Source organism: Notamacropus eugenii, chromosome 5, assembly GCF_028372415.1.
Source record: "Notamacropus eugenii isolate mMacEug1 chromosome 5, mMacEug1.pri_v2, whole genome shotgun sequence".
Lineage (NCBI taxonomy): Eukaryota > Metazoa > Chordata > Mammalia > Diprotodontia > Macropodidae > Notamacropus > Notamacropus eugenii.
The window spans coordinates 344251477-344278469 of NC_092876.1; the positions used below are offsets into that span (position 1 = coordinate 344251477).

The 26993-nt window shown below is 38.8% G+C and overlaps 1 protein-coding gene across 2 annotated transcripts in view; it reads left to right on the plus strand.

The window, feature by feature from the left end:
• LOC140506561 (solute carrier family 15 member 2-like) overlaps nt 1-26993 on the plus strand; it is a 105616-nt gene that overhangs the window by 65430 nt on the left and 13193 nt on the right. For both annotated transcript variants that reach the window (XM_072613886.1, XM_072613887.1), the window contains exons 10-15: nt 585-674; nt 2166-2210; nt 6019-6051; nt 6923-7011; nt 8014-8095; nt 24180-24314. In XM_072613886.1, coding sequence (XP_072469987.1) covers nt 585-674; nt 2166-2210; nt 6019-6051; nt 6923-7011; nt 8014-8095; nt 24180-24314 — 474 coding nt within the window. The remainder of the gene's footprint in view (nt 1-584; nt 675-2165; nt 2211-6018; nt 6052-6922; nt 7012-8013; nt 8096-24179; nt 24315-26993) is intronic.

Sequence of the window (26993 nt, forward strand, 5' to 3'; positions counted from 1 at the left end):
TTGAGTTGGTATGTGACTATTTACATGGTTGGTGTATAACTATGTGACTCAATGCCTGAAGGGATTCTCTAATCATTGTGACTAAGTTGTATAGTCTTGGAGCTATAGAAAAAACACAGTCAGTTCCGAGCTGGACCCCATGGGAGAGGAAATAACAGCTACCATGAGAAATCAAGAAAATTCAGATATAACAGGGCATGAGCATCTCAAAAATGGATCACAGATGAGTCTTGTATGCTGAATAGAAACCCAGTCATCCTGAGGACAGCAGCCTGGGAAATCCTTGGTTTAAAAAAAAAAGGTCTAAAAGGGGCTTAAGCCCAAACCATCTTAGCTCATTTCTTCCCTGATTTCAGCATAGGATTGTCCCTTACCCACAAGTAGATTTCTTCCTGTTTAGAAGGGATATCCAGAGACTTCACTGCTTTCTTTGTCAGAGTTCTTCCCAATGTCCAACTTAAGTTTTTGTGACCGAAAATTTGATTCTGTACTTTTACTACACCATAGTCCTCATGTTCTGTAAATAGGTTCCTAAAGTGGAGCTTTGGAAGTTCATTTTTTTTTCTTTCTCTCATTTCCTAAAGAAGCAGCTCATCTTGGAGGTGAAAGCAATGACCCGTGTACTGTTCCTATACATCCCATTGCCAATGTTCTGGGCTCTTTTCCATCAGCAGGTAAGAAAGTTTCTGAAAGTGATTTCTTTCTAGACCTCACTCTTACTAGGCTCCTTCCTATCTTTGTCATGAGGAGAGAGCTGGGTTCTTCAAAAGTTGGAGTAGATTCCTCAAATTGACAGAATTGAGGAGAAGCCAGTGCAGCACTTAGTTTTTAATAGAACCATTCTCACCAAAAAGCACAATTCTGTCTGCATATGCCTCCTTTTCTGAGGACTGGGAATGACATAACTTCCACAGTTGACTATTTGTTTACTTACCTCAGAGGATGACAGTTCCTAAAGGTAAGTCAGGAGGATATCAGAAACTACCTCCCTGGGTACTGGGGAGTCATTGTGTTTTCTGTTTTGGGATAAAAGAACTGCCCTCACCTTTAGCCTATCTTAGGCTGCCCTTAGTGCCTCTGGAATAGCTTTCTACTAGAGAAGAAGGACAGGGGATGAAATAATCCTGATGTAGAGTAGAACACACTATACAATATTTAAAAATAGGCTAGTTTTCACAGAATATGTCCCTTCCCTCCAGAAATAACCCTTGTCTTAGTCTTATAGTGGAGCATAGGTAATGTAGGTGAATGAAGGACTTTTTTTAAAGGAAAGGCATAATGCAGGTGGCAGCTTAGGTTTTGAGATCAGCTGGTGCTTTTATTAATTAATGAGGTAGGCAACAAGATACAGTGGAAAGAGTACGGAGTCACAGGATGTAGGTTCAAATCCTGACTCTGACGCTTATTGCCAGTATGACCTTGAGCAAGACACTTCATGTTCCTGACCCTTACTTTCCTCATCTGACAAAATGAGGGAGTTGGCTAGCTGGATTCTGAGGTCCCTTTGAGCTCTAAACATCAGTGATGTGATCTAGTAACCTGGAAAGTCTCTGGTAATGATGACATGCCCTTTATATTATATAGATGAGGAAGCTGAGGTATTACAAATGGAAATTTTATGCTGGAGATTTACTTATGAATCTTGGACTGAACCTTGAGAGGCATCCAGACATCCTAGACCCAATTTCGTACATTTCCCAGAAGATCAGACTGCCAGATTTCTTCATAGGAGCCCAGTGCTAACTTTCCAATGTGACCAAGGCTTGAGTCCTATCAAAAGAGAGAAAATGAGATGAAAGCATTCACCAAAGCCCTCGGAGGGAGAGGCTCCAAATACCCTTTACACCTCTTGTTTTGCTTAAGAACCCCTCCTTTTTTCTTCTAAAATATCCTTTCCTTTCACTCTCAATGATTTTAAGAAATGAAGGGGAGATTCTTCCTACCTATGAGGGAGGTACAATTTTTAATGATAAAGAAAAAATGAGATGAGGAAGAGGCCCAGGAAGACATGGGGAATGGGGAAGTGGGGAGGAGAAAGAGGAGAAGCTGGGAGACGTTCATGGAATGAGGGATTGATACCCTCCCCATCCTGTTTGTCTCCATGAAGCTTGTGCTTTCTCCCCACAGTGTATGAAAGTTCTCACGCCGGCATCTCTCTGCCCTAGGGCTCTCGGTGGACTCTGCAAGCGACCAGGTTGAATGGCAATATGGTGAGTAGTCAGTTCTCAATATTTATTCTATAAACTTTTCTATCCATTTTCGTTTTGGTTTTTGAAAAATTGTTCTTTTTTATTCTCAAGTAATATATATTTTTAATTACTCTGATCCTCCTCCTACCCCTCTTCTCCATTGAACAAAAATTGTAAATCCTTCAATATGTATCTATGTAGTCCAGCAAAACAAATTTCTACATTAAACCATGTCTGAAAATGTATGTCTGCATTTTAAGTTCATCACTTCTCAGAATGTGGATGACATGTTTTATCTTCATTCTTTTGGACTCATGGTTTGTCACTGTTGGTTAGAACATTAAAGTTCTTCTAAGTTGTTTTTCTCTATAATGTTCTTATCACTGCATACAATGTTCCCAGTTCTCCTCACTTTGCTTAAATCTTTCCCATTTCTTCTGAAATTGTCTGTTTCTTCATTTCTTATGACACAAAGATATTCCACTACATTCATTTACTACAGCTTGTTTAACCATTCCTCAATAAGAGGATAACCTCTGATTTTCCATTTTGGGTTTACTGATTCAATCTTTTCTCCCAATACTACCTAATAAGAACTCCCCTATTGTAGGTACTCTGTTCCTCAGTCAGTAAGCAGAATACATACTGACTCTAGGCACAGCTGCTGTCTATGGCGCTGACATGGATCCCCTGTTAAGCCTTCATTCTTCTGGATGCAACAAGAGGGAAATCCCAGTTCCTGCAGTAAACAGTTTAAATGCTTCAGCAGCCCGACCTGTCCTGTTAACAGAGGAAGAAGAAATGGAAAAAAGGGATAGAGGTGATCCTGGAAAACTATCTAGTCCTGTTCTATCGTTTAGAGATGAGAAAAAAGACCCAGTAAAATAAAGTGACTTACCCAAAATCATAGTTATCTAGGAGCACAAATAGTGCTGGAACCTATTTCTCCTTACTCTTTATCCACTGTTTTTTCCTGTACACTATGTCACTGCATTATGAAGTCCATTTGCATGTATTATCTTGACTCATTTTGATACTTCATCTTAATGTATCTTGTGTTGTAACCTGTCTCATTCCTGTGTCGCTTGTCTTCTCAACAATACTAGAATCTTTTTTGGGATTGAGAGCCACTGTGGAGATATCTTTTGTTTATTCAAAGCACTTAGCGCAGTTCTGAGTACTCAATATGTATTTGTTTAATTAAAGTGAATTTCCCCTCACTTAGAGACATTTACAGAGATCAATTCAATGATTTTCCTTGAACACAGAAGCCGATTGATCCATCCCATTCATCGATCTCCAGGATCATGTATTTACACCACAAATGTCTACAAAATATACTGTAGCAGTCTCAAAAGCAATCCCATTGATGCAATGACAGAAAATAGCCCCCTTGAGAAGCAATGTATTTCTTAATGTTCATAGTCAAGTTGAATCAGAAATCACTTCTGAGTTTGCAAAAAGTTCAGAACTCTCTTGTCTCAAGCATATTCACAAGCTTCTCTTGGTCCCATTCACATTGATCAGTGATAATCCCTTGCTACATATGCCATACTGCCCTATTAGATTGTGATATTCATGAAGGTAGAAACCTTATATTATGCAAACTTGGTTTATCCCTCTGTTTCTAAGTACAGTGTTCTGCATGACACAAGCACTTAACAATAATTGCTAGCATTTATATAGGGTCTTAAGATTTAGAAAATACTTTCCATTTATTATGTTATTTGATTCTCACAACAATCTTGTAAGGTAGGTACTTTTTGTTATTCCCATTTTATAGATGAGGAGACTAAGCCTCAGAGAAATTGCGACATGCCCAAGGTCACACAGTTGACAAGAGTTTTAAATGGGTTTCAAATGCAGGTCTTCCTGATTCTAAATTCAGAATACTATCTACTACACTGCCTAGTTGCCTCTTAATGAAGCTTAACAATTGCTGAATTGATATACAGTAGTGCCTTCTTTAGGATTTCAATATCAGTATTACCTTCCTACATCAAAGGTCTTGGTTGTAATGGTTGTTGTCCTTCGTTTTTGAAGAGGACCAAAAATGACATCACCATGATAAAGTGAAGTTTCAGTATGTCCGACTGTGGCTGATCAGACCAATATGAGCTCAGAATGCTCTACCAAAGTTGGTAGAGTTGAGTACAGGTTGAGTACAGAGAGTCCGTATGAATTTTTGTGGTAGGTACTCCAAATTTGCGCATCCTATGTTTACTTTGTGGTGTCTCAATTCTGCTTTGCTCATAGAGCACAGCACCCTTTCTGATGTGGGCACGTCATGCTGAGTGTTCCTGTGCCAGTGTGTCCCATGTTGCACAGTCAAATCCAAAGTTCTTGAGAGAGACCTTGAGAGTGTCCTTGTATTTCTTCTTCTGACCACCATGTGATCACCTGCCCCATGAGAGTTCTCCATAAAATAGTCTTTTTTGGCAAGCACACATTTTGCATTTGAACAATGTGGCCAGTCCATTGGAGTTGTGCTCTCTAAAGCATAACTTGAATGCTTGGCAATTCAGCTTGAGCAAGGACTTCAGTGTCTGGTACCTTATCCTGCCATGTGATCCTCAGAATCTTCCTAAGATAGTTCAAATGGAAGCAATTCAGTTAACTGGCATGGCACGGGTAGACTGTCCATGGTTCACAGGCATACAACAATAAGGTCAACACAATGGCTCTGTAGACCTTCAGTTTGGTCGTCAGACTAATGCGTCTTATCTCCCAAACTTTTCTTCAGAGCCTCCCAAACACTGAGCTAGCTCTGACTCGAAGGTCTTAGAGCCCTATTCAAATAGAGAAGGAATAGAATAGAAAGACTGATTTACATCTACATACTGCTTGATTTGTTCATTCAGTTAATGAACACTAATGCCTGTTATGTGGCATCATGATCTGTTCTAAGTGTTGGGAATACTAAAACAACAGTGAAACTATCTCTGTCCTCAATGAGGGTAATTAAGTCTAATGGGGGAAATAATGTGTACACATGTTAAGCACATATAGAATATATGCAGAATGAATACAAAGGAATTTTGGGAGAGGGTACACTAGCAAATGGTAGGACTAGAAAAGGTAACATTTGAGCTGAGTCTTGAAGGAAACCAGATTCCAAGAGTTGTAGGTGAAAAGGAAATATACTCCCGTACCAGGGGGACATGAAGCATGAAACCAGAAGATGGAGTGTCCAGTCTAGTAGGCTAATACGGCTGGACTGCAGAGGATAAGAACAGCAAAGTGTAAGACAACTGCAAAGAAGGCACCAGGTTGAAAAAAGTTTTAAATGTTAAGTAGAGGAGTTTATACTTGAACGTTAGAAGGGGGTAATATGATCAGACTTGTACTTTTGGAAAATCAGTATGGGGAGTCTTGAGGCAGGAAGAACAAATAGGATGCTATTGCAACGATTCTAGCAAGAGAAGATGAGATTCCTGAATTAGGGAGACAGCTATGTGAGTAGAGACTAAAAGTCTCTATATGCAAGGATACTGTGGATATAGAATGACAAGATTTGCATACTAATTTGATAGACAAGATTATTAAGAATAAGGCATTGAGGATATCACAGATTTCAAATGTGGGTGACTAGAAGGATGATGATGATGATGATGCCTTTAACAGTAATAGAGAAGTTAGGAAAAAGGGTATAATTGGCATAATGGGAGAGAATACATTCTGAAGTGTCCAGTAGGCAGTATATGATGTGGATTGTAGCTCATGATTTTTTTTAAGGGAATCAGCATATCCTAATTCACTTGCTAATATTAACAGATAGTGTGGGCTACTGGTTTGATAACACCTAATTAGCTGTTTCATTCTATTTCAGGGATTTTTTGTAATCAAGCCTGATCAAGTTCAGGTAAGAATGTGTACTACTACCATAGTGTTCTACCTTCTTACTTTCTCTAAATTTACTTTGTTCAGCATTTTATAACCCAGACTAGACACATGGTAAGTTTAGAGTAGCAAGACAAGTTTCAAGGAGATTTTTATGAATGGGATCAGAAAATTGGAGCTTTTAGCATTCCCTTTCAGTCTTGCTATGGAAGTTCCAAGGTGATTTGCATGAACCCAGTCTGGTGACGAGGGGCATCATGGAAGTTTAAAGGAATGTTCTTGCCCCCTGCTCAAATAGTAGATTGATTTCAAGGGAGTGGAAGGTAGCAGGGGGAAAAATCAGTTCAAAAGAGAGATGTAACTTCAGCTCAGTGATTTTTTTTTGGGAGGACAGAGGTGACAGCTTGTTACAGCTTTAGGTTTGACTCATAAAAGTCTGAAATGTCCTAAGGCTATAGGCTAAAAATGCTGAAACACCCTTCTGTAGAGAAGAAGTTATATGTGCTAAATTTAAAAATAGGGGTTAATTTTCAATTAATCCCTAGTTTCAAAGTGTCTGAGAAGTGGGAGGAAAATCAATGTGAACTGGAGAACTTTCATGTAGGGGAGGGTTTGATTCTCTCTTTTATCATCTCCAAATAGCTGAATGTAATGTCTTGTTTTTTTTACTTAAAAGGAGCAAAGCTCCAGGATAGTTCCTCTCCAGCTATATCTTTGCTTTCTTTTACAAATCTTTGTTTTCAAAATGACTTGTCATAACTCTTTCCAGTCAATCTAGTGTTTTCTCTCTTCCCAAATTACTGGTGTTTAAAAGAAGCATACAGAGGGTGACTAGTTACCTGAACATCTCTGAGTATGGGCTTATCACCGATTTTTCTTATCTGGTATCACAGCTATTGAATCACTTCTTGGTTCTCCTCCTCATCCCAACATTTGACTTGGTCATCTATCCACTAATCAAGATGTGCAGAATCAATTTAAAGTAAGTCTTTCTCACACCTGTCCCCTAGAAGGTCCTTCTGACATATCTCTGTTTCCAGGAAGGACTGTTCTCCCCAAAGTCCATACAGGGTGATGTATTTCATATTGGTAAAATTCTTTAGGAAAAGAGATACTACAGATTATTTATGTTCCATACAGGGTTTTATGGTTTGTTTTCATTCTATAAATTGGGAAATAGAAATGAAAAAAATGGATCCAAATTATGCAGTCAGTTAAAGAGAGAAAATCAAGTATATGCCCTAGCTCCACTTACATGACTGATTCAAAGCAAAACCAAGAAAGAGGAAAAGTTAGTCTTTGGGCTCTTTCCCAGAAGTGTCTCTCTTCCCTCTCTCTTCCTCTCTTCTTCATACGTATCAAAATTCACTATCAGAATATGATTTATACCAGCTACTTATGCCCTAGTATCAACTTAAGGAAGGAAACAAGCATATATTAAGCACCTACTATGTGCCAGGCACTATGCTAAGCACTTTACAAATATTACCTCATTTTAGACTCCTACTAATCCTAGGAGGTAGATGCTGTTATTATTTCCATTTTACAGTTGAGGAAACTGAGGCAGACAGATAAAGTAACTTGTCCAAGGTCACATGTAAGCTTTTGAGCATTAGGCCTTCTGAGGGTTGTTTTCATTTATTATCTCTAATTGAAGAAAGAAAGGCTTTTGTTCTTTCTTAAAAGAATTTCTGGCATCCAGAAATAACGAGAGGCGTGACATAGTGGAGAGTGCTGGACTTGGAATCAGTGAGACCCAGGTTCAAATCCTGCTTCACAAGCTTTTCAAGGTTGGAGAAATCTGGACAAAGCAGGGTACGGCAGGAAAGCCATTTTAGGATATTATTTGGTTGATGTGGAGGAATCACTTTTCCTGATATGGCTTAGACAAAGATCTATGTCACATTAAGTGTAACTGCCTTTTCATGGGCCACTCATTCTATGGTCTTTTGTCCCATGGTTTCTTTTCTCCATTCTTCTGCAGACCCATTACTAAGATGGTTATTGGAATGATGCTGACAGCCTTGGCATTTGTTGCTGCAGCCATTCTACAGTTTAATGTGGATGTAAGTATAGACCATCATAGTGCCCAGATCCCTAGGGGGGTTACAGGTATTAGAAGGGTATCAGTCCATTGCTTTGAGTTTAGAATTTATTCAACTAATTGTGGAGAACAGTTCCTTTAGTAGTACATCTTGAAGTGCCGATTAGCATAATCTGTTTGTCAGATTATGTAGTAAATTATTTTGTATCAGCTGGGTACAAAGTGAAAGCATCCCATATAATCACTCAGTCACAGGACTGTGGATTATCCATCTGACCCATTCACACCGCATTATTTAAGGTAACTCTTTTGTGAAAAAATCTATTTAAATAGTGGTTATTTAATGATTTACTTGGAATCTGTAAGAGGTAGTCTGTTGTGCTGGGGTGATTGATTGCATCTGTTAATCTTTCTTTGTGAGTTTTCCTATGTCCTTTTCATTTATGTGTTCCGTTTTCCCACATTATGTATCTAAGGTCCACAAGGGTAGGAATTATGTCTTCTCTATGTACTCACTATGTCTAGTATAGTTTTGTTAATTATAAGAAACATCTCAGTTATCTGGAGATCAGCCTTCCAGCAGCCTAAAGATTCTGAACAGTTGTGAATATAGAAGTAAAACTAAATTTCTGTTAGTGAGGACAGAACCTACAAAAAGTAAAAACAGCTAAGGAGAGCCCGAGCACCAATGCTTTGAATATTCTATGCAATACAGTGAGATTGGTCAGTTGATTCACCAGAAAAAAAGCATTCTAATTGACTAGTGATGGCTGTAAAAGTCAGTTTGAAAGCCAAGAAGTCCAGGAAAAATAGCAGAGGAAGGAGGATTTTATGTTTAAAAAAGAGAGAAGAAAAAAAGAACAGGGAAAAAGTGAAATGGCAGAGAAAAACCTCCATGGAGATTAGGAATGCTGGGGGTGATGGGAGAAGGGGAAATAGACTACAGATACTGATAGTATGAAGTACTAAGTGAACCAACTATGAGGAGAGTCCTAGACCAGCTCTGAAGTACAAGGCCAAACACTCAGCAAGATGGTGAAAGAAAGAGCATCATGGGACCAAAATACCTGGGTTCAGATTCTGACTCTGCTAGTTATTACCTGCGTGACCTTGGGCAAAACACAACTTGAGTTAAGACAATTTAGACATTGGGCTTCTGTTATCTTATATAAGAAATGAGAATCTTGGAATCTTTTACTGCTAAGGTTCCTTCCAGCTTGGCATCCTATGGGATCACTTGTATTTCTAAAACATTTGAAAGGAGATAAGAAGTTCTGTTCCCAACTCTCTGAGATAGGCGGTGTAGTAACATTATTCAGTAACTCCTTAGATGCATCTTTAGGTGATGCTAAAGACACATCAACCTTAAGACACCTGTAATCTTGCATAAGGGGGTGTTGGGTGTCTAGTGAAAGGGTAGGCTAAGTGATTTAGTAGCTTCACAGGGCATCTTTAAAGTAGTACCATATGGTAGGCATTAGGACTGTTCTGAATTTGGGATATAAAGTGTCATGAGGGAGGAAGGAGTGTACCATAGTTCACTTGAGGTACAGTGATAAACAAAGTCATAACACAATAGAACACTTTAGATTGGAGGTATCATATATGCAAGAATGAAGACAAAGAGAAGTGATTCATAAAAACCATATTATAACATGGATTTGCAAAATTCCTCCCACATCCTTTAGAAAAGACAAAAGCCTGAGTGAGCTATGGCTTAAAAAACAAAATGGCATCATGGATAGGATGTGAATGATTTGAAAAATTTGAGCAGAGTAAATTTCTGATAGTTTGTCAAACTTTTTTCCCCTAATTCTGAAATAGTTTTTTGGACACTGTCATCCCAATGCATTTGGCTGAATCTTCACTTATCTTTTTCCATTTTTCCCTCAGAGATTTTGTCCTCTTTAGTACTTAGAACATTACTTCAGAGTAAGCACTCAATAAATATTTGTTTAATTTATTAGATCTCCTAGATATCTTATATAGCAAATGGTATATATCCACATACATTTTATATATTGTTACAAGGTATCTTCTATGAGTAAAAAGATCAGAGGATGTTGTGTTTCCTATTTTAGGATACAAATCAAGACCACTAGGGATGATCCAGGTAAATGGAAAGATGACAGATAATGAAAATATAGAATTGCTCAAATATCATTTTGTTTCTGTTTTCTGTGAATGTGTTTTAGACTGGGAAGAACAGACCCAAAAAAAGTCATCTGGGAGCCAAGTCCAAAGATGAGTGAGGCATCTAGCTCTCCTTAATTAGTTCAAGTTAACAGGGTCCTCCTATCTCCTTGGGTTCTGAATGACCTGGCAGATGTAATTGTTGCAAGATCTTGGAGAATGGGAGATGTGCACAGGAATAGCAAAAGACAAATGTCCTCATTTTTAAAGAGAGCAAGAGGGGAGAGTTTGCAAACTACAGAGCAATAAGCTCAACTACTTTTGACAAAATTATAGAACAGAATTTTAGAAAATTATTAATGGAATAGTTTGTGAGTACTGAGAAAAGCAGTAATCACTAAAAGCAAGCATGTCTTCCTCAAGAATAGAGGGTACTAGATTAATCTTATTTACTTATTCAATAGAGTAATTAGAAAGGGGAATGCTACGGACAGTGCACTTCAATTAAGCAAGTATTTGACAGTGTCACACAGAGACAAGCTTGTGTCCAGAAGAGGGTGACCAAGATGTTGAGAGGCCTGGAGAATATGCAATATGAGGATCAAAGAAACCGTGGATCTTTAGTCTGTAGAAGAGACTTAACAGATACTGCTTGCAGTGTTCAAATGTTTAAAGGGTTGTTATGTTGACTAAGGGTCTTGTTCTGCTTGTCTCTGAAGGGCAGAACTAGGAACAATAGGTAGAAAATTTTTAAAGGCTGACATAAGGAAAAACTTTCTAGCAGGGCAATCTCAAATTGGGAAATTTGTATATTTGTATGTCTTCAAGCAAAATCTGGGTGATCACTGTTATGGATGTTATAGAAGGGACTCTTGGTCATGTAAAGGCTTCTGAGATCCCACCCACTCTTGGATTCTATGATCTTTCCTCTCTTTCCTTCTCTCCACTTGCATCCATCTCTTTTCTGCATTCATTCTCTCTTCCTTTCTTCTTCCACCTGTACTCGTGATTCCCATCAACTCCCATATCTTTTTGTTCCTATGCTCACATCCCTCAAACATCTTTAATCCTTCCTGCAAACATATGTCTCTCCCAGCTTGATGAAGCCCACTGCCAACATCCTACTTGTTGTCTTTATTTCATACCTATTTTTCTAGACTAAACAGTCTATACTAGATGCCTCTATTTCCTCCTGCACACTCTACAACACATTTGCAATAGGGCTTCTGACTCATCAGTCTACTGAAATAGTTCTCTTAGAGGTTTCTTAATAACTTCCAAAATGCTAGTAGCCATTTCTTGGGCCCTCATTCTCCTTAACCAACAACAATGGTTCTCAAAGGACGTACCTCAAGTCTCATTAGATGTGCCACAAACCTCCATATATCTGAAGATTCATCCCAAACTACCTCCTCTTCCCCTTTATAAAAGTTAAGTGTACCACCATTCTTCCAATCATTTAAGCTCAAAACTCTGGTCATCTTTGTCTCTTCTTTCTCCCTACTCTACCTCTTTCAATTAGTTTTGAAGTCTTGTCAGTTCCTCCTTTAACTTCTCACCACTGTCCCTTCCTTTCTGGCCTCTGAGCTCAATGCCAATACCAATTCAAGCCCCTATTACCTTATTGCTTGACCATTTTAATTACCTTGTAACTTTCCTTCCTTTTCTAATCTATGCTTTAGTTTGCTGCCACGCAAATATTCCTTAAGATGCATATTTTCTGAAAAAATTTATGAGAAACATGCCAATGTTGAACAATCAAGTTGACTGAAGGGATTTCTTTTCAAAAAAAGAAAGCAAGTTTCAGGGTATCTCTAAGGATCTTTCTTCCCAGTAGCAAATAATTTAATTCACTTGGCCTCAGTTTTCTCATCTGTAAAATAAGGAAGTTTTATTAGATATTCTCTACCATTCCTTCCAGATGTGAGATTCTGTAATTATTTATTCCCATACCAACTGTATCTAGAATAACAACTATAATATTTTATATTTGATACACATAATGATGCCTCTGACCCATCAAGACAATGTTAAACTATGTTCAATCTATTCCATCCAAGGAGATGGGGAAGTATAAAATACTTTAAAAACATTTTTATTTTAAAAATGGTTTGACCTACCTCCATATCAGATCAGCGTAAAAAAAAAGTAAAACTTCAGTTATCTGGAAAATTAACATACAAATATCTTATTCCAAAATGATACTAAATAAATTGTTACCATCTTATTGTTGTTAATAATAATAAAAGCAAATGAGCTGATCCTATGAGCTTGATGACTTTGGACATGCAATGAAATAATTCTTTTATTCATATCATTTAAGAAAACTGGATGATTAGAAAAGAAAGCTGAGTCATCACATTACATAATTTTGAGGAAACAGATGGGCAGTTGAAATACTGTCCTGATATTCACAAAATAATTTTAAAAAATCAAAGGAGGGCCTGTAGCACATTTTTTCCTATGGAGGATTCTGTGGAAAATGATGGACAAGAATTTCACATGACCATGAGTGGCAATCTGAACCAGTGGAGGAAGTGCCAGCTCCAATTATATCATGAATGGATTGAAGTATAATAATAATGAGATTAGGGTATGCCATTCAAACTGTTCTGTTGTGATAGTTGTGTTTTACTTTAACACTAACATCAATCAAATGGTTGTTTACCCACACTGCCTTTCATAATGATGTCTACCTTGATGTCTCTATATCTTCTCCTCCATGTCAATCTATATTACTGACCCAAGTATGAGTCTCCAATTTCTTTTATTTCTCTTTTCTTTTTTCTTTCTGTCTTCCATACATGTATGCATATGTACAAAATAATCTGATTGATTTTTTTAAAACAAATATATCAGAACTTAAACATCCAAATGAGTATTGCCTTCCTCGAAATAGTCACCTTAGGAGGCTATGTAGTTATTCCAACATAAAAAAATTTTTTTTTGGAACTCTTTTGGAATTGCCTTCAGAGTCTGTGGTACATTCTTTTGAATATCCTCATTGGTGACAAATCTTTGTCCTTTGAAAATGGATTTGATTTTTGGAAACACCTAAAAGTCATTTGGAGCCAAGTCAGGTGAATAAAATGGGTGATCAAACAGGGTAAGGATATGTGGGGTCAAAAGACAAAATGTGACTATAAAGTAGCTAGATTGATTTTTTTCTCTGTGGCTCATAAACTGGCTTTGAAGGCAATTTCAAAAGAGCAGGCTGGAAAATGTTTTGAGCAATGGCAGGACTATTAAGAATTTCTTGCTTTGAACTGAACAGCACCCATTTGAGTATATAAGTACCAGTATGATTATTAAAAATTCAGTCTTATTTTATAGTCATATCTCATGTATAGGGTTGCATGTGCTAGTGCATTTATGGATGTGGAGAGATATATGTACATAGAATGAATCTATGGGTGTAAATTATGTGTGTGAGAGAAAGAGGGATCAAAACTAGAAGTAGGGTATGAACTGTGGCCATAGGAACTATATATATGTTCTTTTCTTCTGGGAGGAAATGAGCAATTTATATGGAAACTTGATATAGAAACATGTGCTTGTTTCTGCTTCGCCTTTGCAACATTCCCCAATCCTTTCAGAGCCTTCCTACTCTTGCTGCAATCCTGACATAGTCCTCTCCCAGAACTTCCTCTTTCTTTTAAGACAAAGGGAAATCCTACATAGTAGGAACTGTCCCACTCTTTGTTAGTGTCACCACCATGGGGTCAGTTTGAGAGTACAACTAGAATGGTGTTAATGGTGAAGCCAGCACCGGAGCTGAACACCTGAACTTCATTCTCTGTATTTCCAAAAGGTAGTGTCTTCAAAGTACTGAGAATTTCTCTAGGGCTAAGAGGAGATCTTTTGCCTAAATAAATGCACTTTAAAGTGGGAGGAGTAGTATAAGGGACAGGCATTGCTAGAAATAAATTTTTCTTTTCAGTTTAAGGGTGGTAGAGAAGACAAAGCAATCCATAGAGAATAAACTCTGAAGTCAGAAATTGTGCCATTTAAAAAAAAATTATTTATTTAACTTTTAACATTCATTTTCACAAAATTGTGGGTTCCAAATTTTCTCCCCATTTATCCCCTCCTCCCACCCCAAAACACCGAGCATTCTAATTGCCCCTATCACCGATCTGCCTTCTCTTCTATCATCCCTCCCTTCCCTTATCCCCATCTTCTCCTTTGTCCTGTAGGTCCAGATAACCTTCTATACCCCATTACCTGTATTTTTTATTTCCTAGTAGCAAGAACAGTACTCAATAGCTGTTCCTAAAACTTTGAGTTCCAACTTCTCTTCATTTCTCCCTCCCCACCCATTCCCTTTGGGAAGGCAAGCAATTCAATATAGGCCATATCTGTGTAGTTTTGCAAATGACTTCCATAATAGTCGTGTTGTGTAAGACTAATATTTCCCTCCATCCTATCCTGCCCCCCAATGCTTCTATTCTCTCTTTTGATCCTGTCCCTCCCCAAGTGTTGACTTCAAATTGCTCCCTCCTCCCATTGCCCTCCCTTCCATCCTCCCCCCCACCCTGCTTATCCCCTTCTTCCCCACTTTCCTGTATTGTAAGATACTTTTTTTTTAATTTAACTTTTAACATTTATTCTCACAAAATTTTGGGTTACAAATTTTCTCCCCTTTATCCCCTCTCCCCCCCAAACCCAAACATTCTAATTGCCCCTGTGACCAATCTGCTCTCTCCTCTATCCTCCCTCCCTGCCCTTGTCTCCATCTTCTCTTTTGTCCTGTAGGGCCAGATAGCTTTCTTGACCCCTTAACCTGTATTTCTTATTTCCCAGTGGTAAGAACATTACATTTGTTCTTAGCACTTTGAGTTCCAACTTCTTTAGCTCCCTCCCTCTCCACCCTTTCCCCTTGGAAGACAAGCAATTCAATACAGGTCAAATCTGTGTAGTTTTGCAAATGATTTCCATACTAGTTGTGTTGTATAGGACTAATTATATTTCCCTCCATCCTATCCTGTCCCCCATTACTTCTATTCTCTTATGATCCTTTCCCTCCCCATGAGTGTCGACCTCGGATTGCATTCTCCTCCCCATGCCCTCCCCTCCATCCTCCCCCCCACCCTGCTTGTGTCCCTGTCCCCCACTCTCCTGTATTATGAGATAGGTTTTCCTATCAAAATGAGTGTGCATTTTATTCTTTCCTTTAGTGGAATGTGATGAGAGTAGACCTCATGTTTTTCTCTTGCCTCCCCTCTTTATCCCTCCACTAATAAGTCTTTTGCTTGCCTCTTTTATGAGAGATAATTTGCCCCATTCATCTTCTCCCTTTCTCCTCCCAATATTTCTCTCTCACTGCTTGATTTCATTTTTTTTTAAGATATGATCCCATCCTCTTCAATTCACTCTGTGCACTCTGTCTCTATGTATGTGTACGTGTGTGCATGTGTGTGTGTGTGTACTCCCACCCAGTACCCAGATACTGAAATGTTTCAAGAGTTACAAATATTGTCTTTCCATGTAGGAATGTAAACAGTTCAACTTTAGTAAGTTCCTTATGACTTCTCTTTGCTGTTCACCTTTTTATGGTTCTCTTCATTCTTGTGTTAGAAAGTCAAATTTTCTTTTCAGCTCTGATCTTTTCATCAAGAAAATTTGAAAATCCTCTATTTCATTGAAAGACCATTTTTTCTCCTGAAGTATTATACTCAGTTTTGCTGGGTAGGTGATTCTTGGTTTTAGTCCTAGTTCCTTTGACTTCTGGAATATCCTATTCCATTCCCTTCAATCCCTTAATGTAGAGGCTGCTAGATCTTGTGTTATCCTGATTGTATTTCCACAATACTTGAATTGTTTCTTTCTAGCTGCTTGTAATATTTTCTCTTTCACCTGGGAATTCTGGAATTTGGCCACAATGTTCCTAGGAGTTTCTCTTTTTGGATCTCTTTCATGCGGTGTTCTGTGGATTCCTTGAATATTTATTTTGCCCTCTGATTCTAGAATCTCAGGGCAGTTTTCCTTGATAATTTCATGGAAGATGATGTCTAGGCTCTTCTTTTGATCATGGTTTTCAGGTAGTCCCAGAATTTTTACATTGTCTCTCCTGATTCTATTTTCCAGGTCAGTTGTTTTTCCAATAAGATATTTCACATTATCTTCCATTTTTTCATTCTTTTGGTTTTGTTTTGTGATTTCTTGGTTTCTCACAAAGTCATTAGCCTCCATCTGTTCCATTCTAATTTTGAAAGAACTATTTTCTTCAGTGAGCTTTTGAACCTCCTTTTCCATTTGGCTAATTCTTCTTTTGAAAGCATTCTTCTCCTCATTGGCTTTTTGAACCTTTTTTTCCAATTGAGTTAACCTATTTTTCAAGGTGTTATTTTCTTCAGCATTTTTTTGGGTCTCCTTTAGCAGGGTGTTGACCTGGTTTTCATGCTTTTCTTGCATCTCTCTCATTTCTGTTCCCAGTTTTTCCTCCACCTCTCTATAACTTGATTTTCAAAATCCTTTTTGAGCTCTTCCATGGCCTGAGCCCTTTGAATATTTATTTTGAATGTTTGGGGTACAGAAGCCTTGACTTCTGTGTCTTTCCCTGATGGTAAGCATTGTTGTTCCTCATCAGAAAGGATGGGAGGAGATATCTGTTCACCAAGAAAGTAACCTTCTATGGTCTTATTTTTTTCCCTTTTCTTGGCAATTTCCCAGCCAGTTACTTGACTTCTGAGTTTCCTCTCCACACCCACCTTGACTCCAGATCTGCCCAGCTAGTGCATGGGGGCTGAGATTCAAATGCTGCTTCCCAGCCTCAGGGCTTTGGGCAGGGGCGGGGCTGTTATTTAGTGTGAGATTAAGTTCAGGTGCTCAAGTGGGGGCAGGGCCGCCACATGGGGCTCAGTTCTCTCAGGGGGTTTATGAGGAGACCTTCAACAATGGATCCTGGCTCCTGCCTGCTTTGGGAGCCCCTGTCTGCTGCTGCCTCTGCTGCTGCCTCCCGAAGGGGACTGAGTTATGGAGACACCCTGCTCCTTTCTCAGCAAGCTGAAAAGACCCTCTCACTGACCTTTTGCTCCTGTGGGTGGAGGGACCTGTGCTGAGGCTGGAGATTCTGTCCCTGAAGCCTGCTCAGATCTGCTCCTCTCAGTGCCGTGGGGCCCAGGCAGTGCTGGGCTCTGCTCCCAATTGTTCCATTTTTGATCATTAGTCTCAGTGTTTTGCACAAAACTGATGCTTAATAAAGGCACTATTCTAGGTATAGCAGTATATCTTGGGGATACAAAGACAAAAATAAAACAGTTTCTGTCTTCACGGAGCTTTTATCTATCCACTTAGGGCATATAGCATGTATACAAGTGAGTAAATACTTGGAATATGGAAAATAACACAAAGTAATTGAAAGGGGAAGTAGGTGGGAGAAGAGGAGGAGGGTAGAGGAAGGGGGAAAAGAGGAGAGAAGAGAAAAAGGGAAGAGAAATGAGAGACAAGGGAGAGAGGTGAGGGAGAGGAGGGAAAGAAGAGAAAGAGGGGTGACGGGAGAGGGAGGAGAAAGGTGAGAGAGAGGAGAGGGAGAAAAGAGGAGAGAGGGGGGATAAGAAGGGGAAAGAGAGAAAGAGAGAGAGAAGAGGGATAAAAAAGAGACAGAAGAAGGAGAGAGATTAAGATTTAATAACTATGGGCATTAGGAAAGAATTTATACAAGTGGTGGCTGACCTATGCTTTTTATGAAAGCCAAGAAGTCAATGGAGGGGGGTGGGAAGTGAAAACAGAATCCATTCTGAACTTGAACAAAGGCATGGACATGGGAGATTTCATTTCCTGTCAGGTACACAAGCAAGTAGAAAAGTTAGATTGGAATGGATGATGTATGAAGGGGGTAATATAAAATTATCATAAGTGTAGGTAGGAGTCAAATTATGAAGGAATTTAAATGCCAGGCTGCACAATTTCTATTTTATTCTAGAGTCAATAAAGAAACCAATAAGATTTTTTATTGGGGTGAGGGGGAGTTCATATATGCATTTTAGGAATATTAATATAACATACATGTGGAGGACATATTGGAGAGGAGAGAGAGAATGGAGGTAGGAGATCCAATTAGAGGTGAGAACAACCTGAGTTAGGGCAGAGAATATGTGAGTAGAAAGAAAGGAAGGAGTATGAGAGATATTGTGGAGATACTATCTATAAGACTTGGCAAACTGAATATGAGGATATGTGAGAGAGAGAGATGAGAGTGACTCCAAGATCGAAAACTTGGGTTAAAGGAAAGAGAGTGGTGCTGTCAACGAAAATACAGAAAAAAGAGAATTTTGGAGGAAGAATGAATGGGTCTGGGCTGGGAGGAGGAATATGAGTTCCTTTTTGGACATGTTGAATTTGAGATATCTATGGCACATTGAGATGGAGAGATGTCCAACAGACAGCTGCTAATGTGGGACTGGAGTAGGGAGAGAAATTAATGCTGGATAAATATATGAGAGTCTGCATAAAATGAACTTAAGAGCTCACTAATGTTTGAAGGAAGACGCAAGGGAAGAGGGTCCAGAGCAGAGTCTGGATGGACTGCCATACTTAGGGAGGTAGGGTAAAGGTACAGGAGGAGACAGAGAAACAAATGGTCAGATATGTAAGAGGAAGGAAGGAGAAGGGAAGGGGATAAGCATTTATGTAGAACCTACTATGTGCCAAGCACTGTACTAAGTGTTTTACAAATATGATCTCATTTGATCCTCACAACAACTTTAGGAGGTGGATGCTATTATTATCCTCATTCTACATTTGAGGGAACTGAGGCCAACAGAGGTTAAGTGATTTGCTTGGGGTCACACAGCTATTAAGTGTCATGGAAGCCAAGGGAAGAGTATAGCCAAGGAGGATAATATCATAAACAGTGTCAAAAGTTACAGAGAGGTTAAGAATGAGAAATGAGAAAGTCATTGTTTTAGCAGTTTAAATCATGGATGACCTTGGAGAAATCAGTTTCAATTGAGTAGTAGGGTTGGAAGCCAGATTGAGAGGAGCCTTTCTACGAATTTGGCTCTGAAAGGGAGAAAAGATATAGGACCATAGACTGAAGGAATGACTGGATAGAGTGAAGGTTTTTAAAGATGGAGGACAGCTGAACATGTTTGTGGGTGGTGAGAAAGAAGCCAGTGGACAAGGAAAGTTTGAAGATGAGATGAAATGGTTGAAGTGACAGGCTCCTGAAGGAGACAGGATTAAGTCAGATCAACAACACTAGTGGTGGGGTTAGCTTGGCAAAGATAAGAACAAGGATTACCTCTTCATCAAAGATGCTTGTTGAAGGGCCCACTAAATGTAAAGAAGAAAAACCAAGAAGCTATAGCTTCCAGCCTATACTGCCACACTTTTTTTTTTAACCCTGGATGGAGGGGAGGGAGAGGAGATGAGAATTTTGACTTCATTGGTATAGGGAACTCCCAGCAAGGAAGCTCTCTACCAAAGAAGACCAGAACCTTCTATGCAATTTATGGTCTTAGAGTAATACATAGTACACTGAGAAATCAAATGATTCACCAAGGGACACATGGCCAGGCTATATCAGAGGTGGGAGTTGAACCTCATTCTTCCCCACTCTGACACTGGTTATCTCTCTGCACCCCCACTTCCAATACATATTCCAGGTTCTTGAGTCAGAACTTAATGTTATCTGTCTTGTGGGTTATGCTAACTTTTAAAAGTCTTCCTGGTGTGGAAACCCCCCCCCCCCCAATCTCTTGATCTTTGGTTAATAAATGGTTAACTAATCTCTATGTTAATCACTCAAAGTGCATTTATAGAGTATATTTAGCCCCAGGAGATTAAATGGGTATTTTTTTTAATTTTTTTTAATTTTTTAATGTTTAACAATCACTGCCATACAATTGAGATTTTATCCCCCCCCCACCTACCCCCCACTACCCCCCTCCCTCCCCACGACTGCATACAATTCTGTATAGATTCTACATATACTTTCCTATTGAGTATATTTTCACTATAGTCATGCTATGTAGTCAGACTAAAATAAATGAAAGAAATCGTATAACAAATCAGAACATGATACACAAACACATACACATACACAAACATGATCTGCTACATTTTGTGAGTGACTTCCATATTTCTTTCTCTGAGTGTGGAAGGCATTTTGCCTTGAGAACCACCTTTGGGATTTTTTTTTTATAAGAAGTTTTTACATTATTACAAAATTCCAAGTCTACCAGAAAAAACTCTCACACACTGTGGTCGTTGCTGTGCACAAAGTTCTCCTGGTTCTGCTCCTTTCACTCAGCATCAGGTCATATAAGTCCTTCCAGGCCTCTCTGAAGTCTTCTTGTTCATCATTTCTTATGGCACAATAGTACTCCATTAAATAGGTATTATAATAGGTTTCAGACCTTATAGATTTGTTGAAGAATCAAGAGGGAAATGCCAAGGATTTTTTTGCCTAGATAAATGTTTGGAAAAGTGACGAAAAAAGTGTTTCAACAATTGGGTGGTTTTAGAAAGCAGGAAAAAACCAGGTATTGGAAAACCAGTTTTTGGAAGAAAGGCATTTTAAGAATATAGATTTAGAACTGCAAAGGACCTGAGAAGTCATTTAGTATAATCCCCTGAAGTGTTTGAAAATCACATCCTATTAATGGAAACTTTGGGGTGTCACAGTCGACCTTGGAGGCAGAATGAAACAAAACAATTTCATGAGCCTCTATGTAAATGTCTTCAATTAGCTATGTGTGGGTCTCACTTTAAAGTGACATTTTATGAATAAAATAGTGGAACCTCAGAACAGTGAACAGGCAGAACATCTTGGGACACAATTCTGCTCTTCCCCATGAGGGAAGCAATTATAATTTGCCCAAAGAAAAGTGAAATCACACAGAATTATGTATCTTTAGAACTAGAAGGGAATCTAGAGAGAAAAGTAAATTACAAGCATTGTCAGAGTAGTTAATTTTGGATTGTCATCACAATTCCATCAAAAGCCAAAATAAATTATTTTGTTATTGCTATTTCTATTTCTATTCAAACAAAAGGCCTACTGATCCACCTACTCAGTTTTCAGTCTTTTAGGTAGTCATTTATGGTCCTGTGGGATCCAGACAGCAAGTCAAGGGTTCCTATGTTCCAAGAAGTTATAACAAATGAACCTAATTATTTAAGGATTTGTAGGTCAAATTCTCATAGAATCTTGACATTGGAAAAGACCTCCATGGTCATCTGGTCATGTCCCTACGTAAATGGCATTCATCTCCACAGCATCCTGGAGAAGTGCTCAACCAGGATCTGCTTGAGGGAAGCCACTATCACCATTCTACTTTTCAACAGCTCTAATTTTGAAGAGTTTTCTTTTTATTCTTTCATTGAATCAAAATCTTCTTGGGAATTTCTTTTGCTTTTATTTCTATTTTCTAAACAAACTGTCTATTGAAACAACCATATCTTTTTTATTCAAAACCATGCTTCATCCATCCTATGCTTAGGCTCTTGACTGTATCTCTGTTCAGGTTTCTAAATGGTTTTCTAAAACTAAGGATTCTGTTCATAGAGGAAACTAAAACCACATTTGGTTTTCTTTTTTAAGAAGAGAAACAACTAACAAGCTGTGAAGATATGAGAACCGGGCTGCAGAGGAAATCTTACCATCATATAATCCCCATTAGGAAACATTTGAGGAATATGCTTGGAAAATTTTTCAGTTCCAAATTATCTCCCTCCTCTCACCTCCTCCACACCCATTGAGACGTCATGAAATATGATACCCATTATAAGGAATGTTCTTGGAAATTAACTTCACCTAAAAGTGGAGGTGATGATAGAGGTATAGGAGGGGTTTGCTCTCCTCGGCACGTCCATGATGAAGGCTACCTGGTGCCAAATGAGAATAATACTGAGAACCAATGAAATGACTTTTCTAGCCAATATAAAGCTTAGGCATAGTGCCTTGGAGCATGGATGCCCAATCCTATAGCAAGGTTGTTGAAAGGCTAGGTTGTGTGGGGAGCCAGCTGGTACAGAGAATAGAGCACCAGTCCTGGAGCTTACATCTGGCCTCAGATACTTGACACTTACTAGCTACGTGACATTGGGTAAGTCACTTAACCCCAACTAACTTGCCTTTCCCCTTCCAAAAAAAAAAAAGAAGAAGAAGAAAGGCTAGGTTAAGCCATGAAAGCTTGGTAACTAACCCTGAGAAAAGTGTTTGTGACAATCAGTTGATCAGAGAAATTTAGACCAGAAGTTAGATAAAATGCCTCCAGGGTTTAAATGCTATATTTAGAGGTAATGAAGCTAAAATCTGGTGATAACCTGTAGAGACAGAGCCCCGGTCCTACAAGTCGATTATCAGAGCAGTCTTTCCTAAAAGGAGAATTGGTTGCAAGAATTTGGCATGGATTAAAAAAATTAATCCCTGGCTAGATCACAGGCTGATTTCCCAAGGGGAATGCTTTGAGAAGAGTTAGGAAATAGAGGCAACAGGTGTGAAACATAGTGTTTCATGGAGAAACCTTAATCTAGACACTCCAAGACGCAAAGACAAAGCTCTGAAAAGCAGAGTAGAGCTAGTACTGTCCACATTAAAATGATATTATGGGGAAGGAGAGTACCAGAGTACCTAATGAATCTCCAGAGGAAGGCTCTGTGGTTTCAGCAGCATGCAAAAAGGCTTCCTGTTCCAGCTGATCTCTCCCAACTGCTGGCTGATGATTGAAGTGATATAATTACCTCTTTAAGACTGGGCTTTGGATCTTGCTCCTGGACACTTTTAAGCTCATAGAAGTAATTTATACTTGAGGGTGAATAAAATTCACGTGCTTCCTTGATTTTTTTTAGATAGGAACTTTAAATTACTCATTTCTTAAGGTCAAGGTAGAAAGAAAGTGACCTGAGTGACAGAAGGAAAGAGTAATGGATTTCTGGGTGCTTGAAGCAATGTTGTTCAGTCATGTCCAAGTCTGTGTGACTCCATTTGGGGTTTTCCTGGCAAAAAGACTGGAGTGGTTTGCCATTTTCTTTTCCATGTCATTGTACAAATGAGCCAACTGAGGCAAATAGGGTTAAGTGACTTGCCCAGGGTCACAAAGCTACTAAGTGTCTGAGGCCAGATTTTAATTCAAGAAGATGAGTCTTCCTGACTCCAGGTCCAGTACTCTATCCACTGTACTACCTAGCTGCCTGAGACAAATTTCTTTATAACTTCTCCCCGCCCCCCCATCCGCCACAGGAGACTTTTGCATGAACTATAAATCATAGTAGGCAGTGTACATGGTGAGACACTTTGAATGACTGGACTTTTCTTGTGCACTTAATAGCAGTTCTTTTTCAATAAACCTTCCCTTTGGCACATTACAGTCAGCATGCTTGCTAGTTGGGGCTTTATCGCTTATCCTATTGGGCTTCTCATGGAAGGCATGTTTTCTAGGCTTTAGGCAAAGGGCAGAAGTGAGACACCACTGAAAGAAGCTATTAGAGTCCTTCAGATCATAAGTATCCCTCAGATGAGGGTCAAGTTCAATGAAAGTAAAATTCACCAAAGATGTAGATGCCTCCTGTACAACCTCACTTGCCTTCCTTAGCATCTCCATCTTCCTTTACATGTAAATATGGACCTCTGTTAGTAAAATTGCTCTTGTGCTTTAAAGCCTGCTTTAAAAGATGGCTTTACACAGACCGTGGGAGGCTTTATGGGACCAGCAGAGGTTCAGAACAAGGCAAACAAACTCCTTAGGGAGCTGGGGGGAAGGACAGGAAGTGGAAAAGGAAAACATGAATCTAAGAAATCTAGTGGAGAAAGAATGACTATTACTTGGTGCTAAATTGGATGGTGGAAAGTTAGAGGATGGGGGAAGGAGGGTTGAATGAAAAGATGACTGAAATATTATTCAAAGGTTGTTTACCATGGGGTTGGTGTTCCTTGGAAGGGCAGATTGATGGGGACAGGGCTGAGCTCTGAGCTGTCCAGACAGTATCATTAAGCGTATTTTCTGACACAAATCTCCTATCCTTAGAGAATGGCTCCAGCCAAGCCAGCTGACAGAGAGAGCTTTCTACAGATCGTAAATCTGGCCAAGTCAGATGTGAAGATGACAATGCAGAGCAATCAGGGTGAAACTTTGTTAGCAAAGCCTGTGAGGTCCTTTCAGGTAAGGTGAGGGGGAGGGAGAAAATGGTACAGTATGGGTTGGATTCAATTTGTAGTAAGTTGCATTGTGTCCTCTCCATCACCATTATCATACTTCAGCCAAACATGCTAATATATCTTAACTTGCTCATCTCTTTAGAGCATGGGTTCTTTCTTTAGCAGTTAAACAGAGAATGCATCAGCATACATTGGTTTGATTGTTGTCCTTTGTTCTCAAAGAGGACCAAAATGACATCACTGTCACAAGTCACTATGGCTGATCAGATCAATGTTGGCTCAGAATGTAGAGCATGAGTACTTTATCTTTTTTTTTTTTTTTTGTCAATCTGGACCCCTTCTTGGAATAATGTTTTTTAAATGCATTAAATAAAAAACATAGGGTTACAAAAAAAAACCTAATTATATTGAAATTAAAATGTTTTTTTCCCATTCAAATTCATGGGTCTCCTGAAATCTATACAGGGACTTCTTGGAGATCCATTGACCCTAAGATTAGAACCCTGGCTCTAGACACCTTTCAATGATAGACCATGTAGTGAAAATCATGAATATTCCTTCTTTAAATTAGGGAATTGTCATAAATTAGGGAAAATTATTTATCTAGGGTTAGAAGTGGGAAACATAACCACAGGACATTAAAGCTAGAGATCATCTAGTCCAATCCTCTCATTTTTAGTACAAAATTTAGTCTTTATTTCTTCTATCAGTTTCCTCCCTGTATTGTCTCCCTTCCCCTCCTACTTCCCTATAGTGAAGACAGATTTCTATACCCAAATGAATGTGTATGTATTCCAATGAGAGAAGGTCCAAGAGTGCCAAGTTCCCCCAAACATCTTCTCTTCCACTGTAAAAGTTCTTTCTTACCTTTTATGTGAGATAATTTATTCTACCTCTCCCTTCCTCCAATGCATCCTTTTTTTAATGATCCCTTAATTTTGTCATTTTTTTGGTATCACCCCTCAGTCAACACATACCTGTGTCCTGTATCTATGTATATTCCTTCTAACTGCCATAATAATTATAAAATTCTTAGCAGTTATAAGTATCATCTTCTTATGTAAAAATGTAAACAGTTTATCCTTATTGAATTCCTTTTGATTTCTCTTTCATGTTTACCTTTTCTTGGTATTCTTAAGCTTTCTGTTTGAATGTTACCTTTTCTATGCAGCTCTGGTTCTTTCATCAAGAATGCTTGAAGGTACATTTTTTTCCCCTAAAGAATTTTACTTGGTTATGCTGCGTAGGTTCTTGGTTGTAATCCCAATTCCTTTGCCCTCCAGAATACCATATTCCAAGCCCTCTGCTTCTTTAATGTGGAAGCCACGAAATCTTGTGTGATCATGACTGTGACTCTATGATATTTGAATTGTTTCTTTCTGGCTGCTTGTTTCTCTTTGATGTAGGAGCTCTAGAATTCGGTTTATAATATTTCTGGAAATTTTCATTGGGTGATCTTTTTTAGAAAATGATTAGTGGATTCTCTTAATTCTTGTTTTACCATGTGGATCTCAGATATCAGGACAGTTTTCCTTGATAATTTCTTGAAATATGACGTCTTGGATCGTTTGTTGATTATAGCTTTCAGGTAATTCAGCAATTCTTAAATTGTCTTTCCTCAATCTATTTTCCAGGTTAGTACTTTTTCTGGTGACATGTGTCACATTTTCTTTTTTACTTACTCATTCTTTGGTCTTTGTTTTATTGTTTCCTCATGGTATTGTGCCAAGCTTTAGGCTTTTTTGACTGGTAATTGGAATAAAAAGGGGGATATTTTTGCCCAGAAAGCATGGAATTCCTTTTTAGGATATGGATTTGAAAGTCTGAATGTAAAACTCAAAAAAAGAAAAATAAATTTATATAATGGTAATAATAATAACTAGCATTCATATCTTGTTGTAAGTTTTACAGAGCACTTCATAGGTTTTTCTTTTGGTCTTCCTAACAGTTCTGTGAGATAGATGCCATTATTATCCTCATTTTACAGATGTAGAGACTAAGGCTTCTCAGTCTTAGGTTAAGTGATTTACACAAGGTTGCATAGCTAATAATTGTCTGAGATCATCCAGACTCCAAGTGTACCACTCTAACCCCTGCACCACTTAGCTCTCTCTATGTTTAGCTTTTAAGGAATAAATGAAAAAAGAAACATTTCACTTACTGAGTGCTAAGTACTCTACTTAGCATTTGGAATGAGGAGGAAAAGATAATCCCTGATCTCCAGGAGGTTGTCCTGGGATATAGGATCACACATATAGGAGGGCCCAGATGCACAGTAGAAGATCCTAAGGATTCAGTGACAGGACTGATGGCAAGTCCCTAAGAGTTCTAAGGATGCATTGCAGTATCTTCCCTGAAGAGCTACCAGTGGCCCACCAGCAATGGGAAAGAGATAGGGGAATGGAAATGCTGGATTTCTATTGAAAAGGGGAAGGATGTCACATGGAAAGGCCAAAAGGAGAAGGCAGAATTTGCAGGAAGGTTGAAAGATGGCTCTGTGGCATCCCAGAGTAGAGAAAGGGAAGGGCAGTCCTATTTTATAGCAGCTCTGGCTGGGGCCCTCAAGGTGCCCCGACAATATAGGTCTGGGTTGGCCTGGGGTGGAGGAGGGCAGGTCTGGAAATAGAAAAGACCAAATTTATATAAAGGAGATTACAAACTGCCTTTGCCATTTGTGCAGATC